Source organism: Physella acuta, unplaced genomic scaffold (genome assembly GCF_028476545.2).
Source record: "Physella acuta isolate Inbredline_101_S28 unplaced genomic scaffold, ASM2847654v3 ptg001994l, whole genome shotgun sequence".
Lineage (NCBI taxonomy): Eukaryota > Metazoa > Mollusca > Gastropoda > Physidae > Physella > Physella acuta.
This window is the reverse complement of record NW_026733499.1, coordinates 41,273-50,000: the sequence shown is the minus strand read 5'-3', so window position 1 is coordinate 50,000 and position 8,728 is coordinate 41,273. Positions and strand designations below refer to the sequence as shown.

Below are 8,728 nucleotides of genomic sequence, written 5' to 3'. Positions count from 1 at the left end.
GCAGATAGATTTTCCAGGTGGTTTCACCTTCCTGTAAGAAAACAGGTATACTTTATGATAACACAATTTATGCAACATAAATAAATTACTTAATAAGGGGTCATCCATTTATGACGTCCACAAACTTTTTGGATTTTGGACCACCCCCCCCCCCAAATCCACTTATTTCCCTTATAAAAGTCCATATCCCCCCCCCCCCCCAGGCGGACGTCATAAATGGATGACCCCTAAGTGTATCATGATTCATGAGTTTTATATTCAATTTTAAAGTGACCTTTTTTAATTAAAATTTGTTTAAATGTAAACAATATGTTTACATAAATAAACCAGTAACAAGATCATTCCCTTTAAATCATAAAATTACTATTTAAATTAACAACAAATGTGCTTTATATTTACAACAATTTTTTTAAAATAAGAATATCATAAAAAAATTATTATTTTTTAAATTGATTAAAATATAGGGTATCTCACGCTGTAGAGAAAATCTCTTTAAACGTTGACTCATCAGTAAAGGTGATAAAAGTTCTTTCACATTTCTCATCAATGGTCAGCTCCGGCTTTTTAGTCTCCATAACCCTTTTGGAAGATAGCAGAGAACGTCTTGACAAAAAATGGAGCGTAGCGATATCCATTATATTTATGTTGTGTAGTGGCTTAACTACAGTTAACATACTGAGCTAAGTGGTATAAATTCAGGGTCCAAAACATTACCCTCAAACCCCTCCCCCCCCTCTTCCCAAGATGAATTAACTGTCAATTACCCTATGGAGAATTACCTATAATACATATTATCGGTAAAATGAGAAGCAGAACATTTTATAAAATAAAGAATGACTGAAATAGAGTGACAGTACAAAATTAATCATTGCCAATACTATACCTATGCATTCTTTGGAATTCAAAACAGTAAAGTGCTGAATAAGATTATTTTACCCAGAACATTTGAAGATGCACTATTACTAACTTAACCCTAATCTTATCCCTATTTCTAAGGCCTATATTAATGTTATCTCTATGCCTAACCCCAACCAGATTTATATCCCTATCCTTTAATCCTAATCCCATCCATAGCCCTATCAGTGCTCTTAACTCTTGCCAGGTCCCTTTTTAATTTAGAATGGGTAATTGACAGAGGGAAATAGTCTAATGCAGTTTTTTAAAGGGGGAGGGAAGGGGGAATACACAGGGAGGTAAGTGATAGGGCTAATGGCAAGGGGAAGTAACAGAAAGGTAGGATGTCTTGCATCCATAAATTTCTGGACATTTTTAGAAATGTATTATTTAGATGACAACTGAAGTTAAGCCACTATTGATTTATTCAATAAAATATTTTCTTACAAAAAAGAAATTAAAAACATAATCTTATACATTGCAAAATTAAACATCATTCTGTCAGACCAACGGGGCAGATAAAATATATTTGTAATAATACAAGTCAGTGCTCATAACAAAATATAACCTAATTTAACTAATTCCATTGTGAGGTATATCATTTATCTATAAACAAAACACCAAACTTGAGACAACCATTAATTGACGTGTCACCTATCTTAAATGTTGTCACCATCTTATGACACTACTGGGTTATATATGTAACAGCATCAAGTCATCAAGGTTCTATTTACTACTTATTTACTTATATAATTAATTTGTTGACTTGTTAAAAATGAAGGCTACATTATTTAATGCCTGTTGTGTTGTACCACAAGTTCAACATTTCAATGAAGCTGTAAGATGTTAGATTTACCATCTCCCAGGTAGAATTTGAGTTACATGAATAGACTTAGCAATTTATTCAATTAATAGCTTTATAAACTTTTAAAATAAAAAACTTACTCCTTCAGTTCTAGGCTCTACTTATTAAAACTTCCATTCCATCAACATTCAAAATAAAAACAAATTTTAATTAATTCATAAAAAATTAATTAGGCATCCAATTAAGTCAAATTTAATGTCATAACGCATTGTCTTCATGTCTTGACCCACGTACCAATTACGAACCGTATCTGTCAGTTAGAAGTGTCCGAATTTTCGCTCCGGCGTTTCGATCTAAACAGACTGACGACAGACTGACGACAGAGGAAGTGAGTTAAATAAAAGCTTGTAAAAACAGACTTACTCCTCTGAATCTACATCTACATCTGGTTCAAAAGGTAGCTCTTCAATGAGGGGCATTGTAAGTGAATGATAACGAATGATAGGGCCTTGGTATGCTTGCTTGACAACCCTTGCTCTTTTCTTTTCCAGCTCCAGTTTTTGATAGTTTTCTAAATATAGTAAAGAAAAAACGTTTTAAGAAGAAAATAACTAATATAGTATTATAGGAGAAAAATGCACGAAGTATTTCATTACGTTAAAATGTTGCCAACTGTGACATTCTTTTATATTTGGCTTTAGTTGTCTCTAGCTGTACTTAACTTTGTAAATAGTATGTGGCAGAAGGGTACAAAAATGACAAGATCAAAACAAAGCTTTTGATATGTAACCCTTTGAACCTTAAACTCCTGGCCCAAATATTCCCATTCCCCATTGTATCTATCCATAATAATACAAGCATTGAGCATATTTATGAGTAATTATCTTAGCAATAGACCACCCTGTATCAAATACATTTGGTATGTGGTTACTTGGGAGACGCCCCCTTCCATGCCCAGAAGAACCAGGTATAGAAACAGAGTGGTTCCTTCATTATCTGAAGTACAACCTCTTTCGGAATTAGACAAATGATCATTAAATCTGTTTTGATTTTAGATTGATATTCCAAACCCAACTTATCTTTATATGAATCATATAAACATAAAAGCAAATCCACTGCTGTTGCAAAATCAGTTGCTTAGGATGCTGATTGTTGGAAGTTGAGGCATGGATTTGTAACACATGCCAAATAAATTGTTATGTGGGTTCAATCCAATCAAATATCAAAGGCCATAATTTACATTTAGAAAAAATAACAAACAAACAAGCTGCAATACTAACCTAGACTTTTCATATTTTGTATTTCTGTTATCTTGGCTTCCTCTAACAATTCTTCTTGTGTCATTCTACGGACACCTGAAACATTCTTTTTGGCTGCCATATCCTTCATCATTTTGTCTTTCTCAATGTCAAGTTTCTGTCTTGATGTTGCGGCTTCTGACTTCAATGCTGTGGATCTTCTCACTGATTTTCTTTCTAGAAACAAAATAAAGTAAAAAAATATTTTCTTTTTGTAAATAATTGCCATTTAATTTTTAGTCTTTTGTAAAAATTATTATTTTTGTTTAGGCTACTTTATGTGTTTATTTTTGTATAAGAAAACAATATCGATTAAGAGATATTTAAATTTTAAACTAATTTTTTCTTTATAGTGAGTTATCCTTTCAGACCTGGTGATCATTAAGGCAGACGAAACAGAGTTCACCTGTTTCTGTGACATCAGCTTATGAAGGAATAGTATGGTCAGTCTATGCTACCACATTTACTTTCCCTAACCAGGCATCCACTGAATAGCCTAGCGGTAGAGAGCTGGACTGCTGACCCGTAAGTTCGAATCCAGATTCAAGTCATTATACCTTCCCTGAGTCCCCCCCAGCTCTGATGGGTACCTAACTGACGTTAGGGAAAGTAAAGGTGGCTGGGCATAGTGCTGACCACACTATCTCTTAATATGCCGAAGTCACAGAAACAAGTGAATTCTACTTCACTAGCCCCACAGGATATCAGGTTTGAAAGGGAACTTTACTTTTACCAGGCATCCATCAGGGTTGTATGTACTTAAACAAGTCCTACAAGTCCAGCCCTTAATCCTAACTCCAGACTTTATCTGGTTAGCAACCATATACACTACTGTCTGACTACGCCATTTGTGTTTTTTAAATATTTCAATGTATTTTTTAAAAATTAAAAACAATGAAAAATATTAAATTTTCAATATTGTTATATTAAAATTTAAAAACAATGAAAAATATTAAATTTTCAGTACTGTTGTTACAATCCTAAGCCTTATACCTGGTGATACATAAATCTGAATTGCTGAAGGTATTTCTTTAGGTTTTTCTTTCTTTGGTTTCTTTACAGGTGGTTTAGTTTCTTTGTCCTTGTCCCCTTTGGATCCTATGTTAAAATAATAGATGGAGCCTTTAAAAACAATAACTAAAAAAAGCCTCATAATTTAAAGAGACACAGATTTTAACACACATCTGTGGCAAATTTAGATACATTTTGCTCTAAGAAATAATATTGGAAGAAAAGATTTCGATTACACTAAAATCTAAAACTGTAAATATAAAGCAAAGAACGGAATGACAGTTTAAAGATAAGGAGCACACACACAGAAATTATACAATCTGCTAAAAGCCTAGACCTGTTGTATGAATATTTTATACAGAGCTTTTTTTTCTAATTTAGTAATTAAATGATAAAAAGATTAATTGTTTTCACTGTCATCAGTCATCAGACCTTATATGCTTTGGTATTGACTCCTTTCTTTTTCTTCTTGGGCTTTCCTTCCTCATCATCATCACTCTTCATCTCATCGTTTTCATCAATACTAAAATCTGAATCTACAATATCATCAGAATCAGACTGTGAAGAATTGTAATCTTTGTCTTCTTCTTCCTGTGAAAAAAAATATAATTGTAAATATGGTGCAAAGTTAACAAAAAGTAGTTTAACGTTAGATTGAATATAAACAATGTCAAGATTTTACATAGCCTTCTGTTTCTATAAACAACTAATGTATTAAAGAAATATTTAACAAGAAATGTCAAAATTTTACATGACCTGCTGTTTTTATAAACAACTAATATGCTAAATAATCATATATCATTTTAGACCTGATTATCAATAAGACTTGTTTTTTTTATTTTAGCTTATGAAAAATTTAGATTTACTGACTGTTCCCATCTTGAGTCAAGTACCCATCAGAGCTGCGTAGACTCAGGAATATTCTATTTTTTCCTACTTAAAATTAAACCAACAATACATAAAGAAAATTGACAATACCACTGATGTACCTCTTCAAATCCACCATATGTAGTCTTGTAAAAATCATCTTCATCCTCTGCCTCCAACAGCTTGGACATCTTGTTCCCAGCTGTTGCACGTTTATCTCTTTGCAGTGCCAACATTTTCAGAATTGTCTAGCTGTCAGACTATGAAAAAAAATCATGCAGTCTTCCCTACCAGCCAAGTTGCTTTTGATGTATTGTGAAATCACAACCTGTTTAGTAAAAATATCTTGTGGTTAAGGTTTTTATATTATTGTTACTTTAGGTAAGGTAAAAGTTCAAGTAATTTTTATTTAATGTAATAGTATTAAGTCTTTGGCTTAAAATCAGCACAAAAATATAATTGTTAAGTATAGTGCGTAAATTAAATATAATTACTCTGTGTTATATTGAGAGGGCTGTTTTATCTCAAAAAAAAAAAATTTTACTTAAACCTATAATTAACATACAGGTCTGGAAAATTACAATTATTAACCTGATAAAAATGTTAAAAAATCAGTACACTCTATATGCCACTGCTATTCAAAGTCAGCTTGGAATATCCCTAATATGCCTAGTCTCAGTTGGCTATCACTTTGTGCATTATAAGCTTATATTCTTACTGTACCAGTAGAAGTTATCTCCACTGAACAAGAGGAAGATTATGATTTAGAGATCAGGGTAAAAGTATTTCTTCTTTGTTGTTCTTAATTTTTAGAGTTGGAAGGGATTCCCTCCTTCACAATGAATTAGACGTGTCAACTGGTTATGCGCCATTTAGGCTGTTGACTCCGATTTCAGCCTGCTTTTCTCCTTTAGATTTGCTTCCATAACATTTGTCCAACAAAGAACAAACTACAAGTCAGCAGATGTTTGATATTGGAGTTGTCTCTCCTAGAAGAGTTGCTGTCCCCAGCTATCGAGCCTCATCTGCCAGAGGGTTTGAACTCGAGACTTTTCGTTTTAGCAACCATGAACTTTACCGACTTGACCACACCGACTCACTTTAATGTATTTATATTTTAACTTGTTAATATCTTCTCCCATATAATATAATCTCTGCACTCCAATTAATGCAATTTAGCATAACTTTTGTAAATTTTAATTTTTAAAACTTAAAACATTTTAGAAAAATGCTTAAAATAATTTGCAGCCGGTTGAGGCCATGCAGATGGCTCCTTCTACCAGGAATTCAATCAAAAGATCGATTCTTAATATTATCCACGATAAGACTAGACTAGACTAAGTGTTTTTTTTACAAGCTTTTATAATTAATTATAGATCTAGGCCTACTCAAAATTAAATAACTCATCCATCACTCCATCAGTGAGTCCATCAATCAGCTATCTCAATCTGTCTTCTAAGTTCTTATATTAGACTAAGATAAGAACTTAGAAGACAGATTGAGATAGCTGATTGATGGACTCACTGATGGAGTGATGGATGAGTTATTTAATTTTGAGTATAATTAATTATAAAAGCTTGTAAAAAAAAACAAAAAAAGTAAAAAAGTCAGAGTGAGTTACTACTAGATCTAGATCTAGATTCTACTTTTTAGATCTAGCTAGATCTAGATTCTAGAATCTAGAATCTAGCTAGACTAGATCTAGATCTAATCTAGATCTAGACTAGATCTAAATACTAAAACTAAATAGTAAATACACAAATAGTAAATAAAATCTAGATCTAGATCTAGATCTAGAAATACTGAAATAGTACTTTAGATTCTACTACATCTAATATAAATAATAGCCTAATAGGTAATCTAAAGATCTTTTTGATAGAATCTAGATGTAAATCTAGACTCTAAATGTGATTTTCTTTTAGTTTTAATAATAAACAAATAATTATAGAATCTAGTAGTGAAACACCTAACTAATGCCTACCTTCGGTTTACTCTAAAATAAAATCATAGTGGTTTCCCTTGATTTAAAAAATAATATACAAAATTCGCTACTATACTAAACGACCCAGTTTCCCGCTGGAAAAAGGTGTGTCGACTGCTCTGCAAAACCCAAATCTATATCCCATTACTCCCACTCCATACTATAAATCCTTTCCACCCAAATTAATCCCTGATCTTAGACACGCCCGCTCAAAGGAGGGGGGGAAAAAGGTGGGGGCGGGGGGGGGGCCTCTCTTCGGGGGGGGGGGGGGGGGCACAGCTCGAACGAAATGGAATTTATATAGGAAACATATACTTTTACCGGTGTCCCCCCCCCCCGGAAAATGTAGTACGCCCTCCGCCCCCCCCCCCTAAAAATATCAAGTGCACCCCCGGAGAAAAAAAATCTTGAAGAAACACTAATAACTTGCATAAAAATAAAAAATAATTTTCGCAAACATAATAACAACCAAATATATGTCTTTATGGGTCCCGAGCCCGCAACTTGACATGTTAAACAGCATATTATTATCTCGGCCACGACGTTATATCTCATTTGAACACATATGTATCATACCCTTATAGTTACTTACTTCTGTAAGAGTTTTGAAGGGACGTTAATCCTAACAGTGAAAAAAAAAATCAGCTTAATATTTTTTTTTAATTAAACCATATCCTAATTTACCCTATTCAATTGCTAGGTAATAAAGATTTATATGAATGATTTAAGGTCTGAAATAGTACCGTGTAAACCTCATTACTCATTGTCTTTTTATACTTAGCTTTGTTTTTAACTAATTAATTTAGATTTTGGCTTACTTTTTCTCTGACTAAAACCTTAGTTTTAGTTAATCATTCAACTATTTATATTCTTGAATTAGAACCTAAAAAAATTACAAATATATAGATGATTCAAGCTACTGATAAAGAAAATAAAACTTTATAATACATTAAACTTTTAATCGGCATCCTGTGTTTAGAATTATATAATTTCTTCTCGAGCTGCATGAAGGAATGACTGTTTTAAAATTGAAATAGGTCTCTTAAACTTATAAATAAAATATACTTTATATATTCTCTTTTTTAAATTTCTCAACATATAAGGGGTCATCTATAAATGACGTCACTCTCGTAGGGGGGAGTGGGGGTCCGTAGTTTTGTGACGATGTGTGATGAGGGGGAGGGGGGGGGGGGTCAGATGTTGCGACGTCACACTTTTGCATTATAAAAAAACAATGTTAGAAAACAAATTTTAGACGTTATTTCGCGTTTTAGATAACTTTTTTAAAAAATTGTAATAGTTTAGACAAGATTTTAGAAAAATATCGATGTTTTAAAAAAATTCAACTGCAATTTTGAGGGGGTTGTAGCGGAGGTGTGACATCATTTTAGGGGGGGGGTCTGGCTTTGTGTGACGGAGGGGAGGGGGGAGGTAAAAATCGTCAAAAAAAGCGTGACGTCATTTATGGATGACCCCTAATACTTAGATCTAGATACAATCATGTTATGTTCTTTAAAAAAATTACTCCTATTTAAAATTAAGTTATAAAAATTATATCAAAATGTCTATACAATTTGGATCAGGTGGATCAATCTCGTGCATATACATTGTTTTAACGGTAATTTTCGATGTGTCTCACCCAGCCCAATATTGTGTCGCCTGGCGACGACCGTTGCGCGTTGCATCATAAAAAGAAACAACAGAATTAGTGTTTACATTGATCAACGTATGCCTGATTGAGGTAAACTCTGCTCGTTGGCTGTCCATATGTCAACGGCCGACCCCGTGCTCTAAGATAGCCGTAAGAAAGCTCGGGTCGCCCAACAACGTTACAAAATATCTACATAGATATTGATAAATATGTTTAACTTG

The 8,728-nt window shown here is 33.1% G+C and overlaps 1 protein-coding gene across 1 annotated transcript in view; it reads right to left on the bottom strand.

Annotated features, from left to right (window-relative positions):
* The window catches only part of LOC131931618 (vacuolar protein sorting-associated protein 72 homolog), an 8,195-nt gene extending 1,188 nt beyond the window's left edge, over nucleotides 1-7,007 (bottom strand). Inside the window, exons 1-8 of the mRNA XM_059288416.1 lie at nucleotides 6,857-7,007; nucleotides 4,998-5,203; nucleotides 4,441-4,599; nucleotides 3,991-4,078; nucleotides 2,980-3,174; nucleotides 2,123-2,270; nucleotides 475-579; nucleotides 1-31 (exon numbers count right to left, since the gene is read on the bottom strand). The exon at nucleotides 1-31 is cut by the window's left edge and continues 45 nt beyond it. Coding sequence (XP_059144399.1) covers nucleotides 1-31; nucleotides 475-579; nucleotides 2,123-2,270; nucleotides 2,980-3,174; nucleotides 3,991-4,078; nucleotides 4,441-4,599; nucleotides 4,998-5,111 — 840 coding nt within the window. The 5' untranslated portion in view covers nucleotides 5,112-5,203; nucleotides 6,857-7,007. The remainder of the gene's footprint in view (nucleotides 32-474; nucleotides 580-2,122; nucleotides 2,271-2,979; nucleotides 3,175-3,990; nucleotides 4,079-4,440; nucleotides 4,600-4,997; nucleotides 5,204-6,856) is intronic.
* Between the last annotated feature and the right edge of the window lie 1,721 nt (nucleotides 7,008-8,728).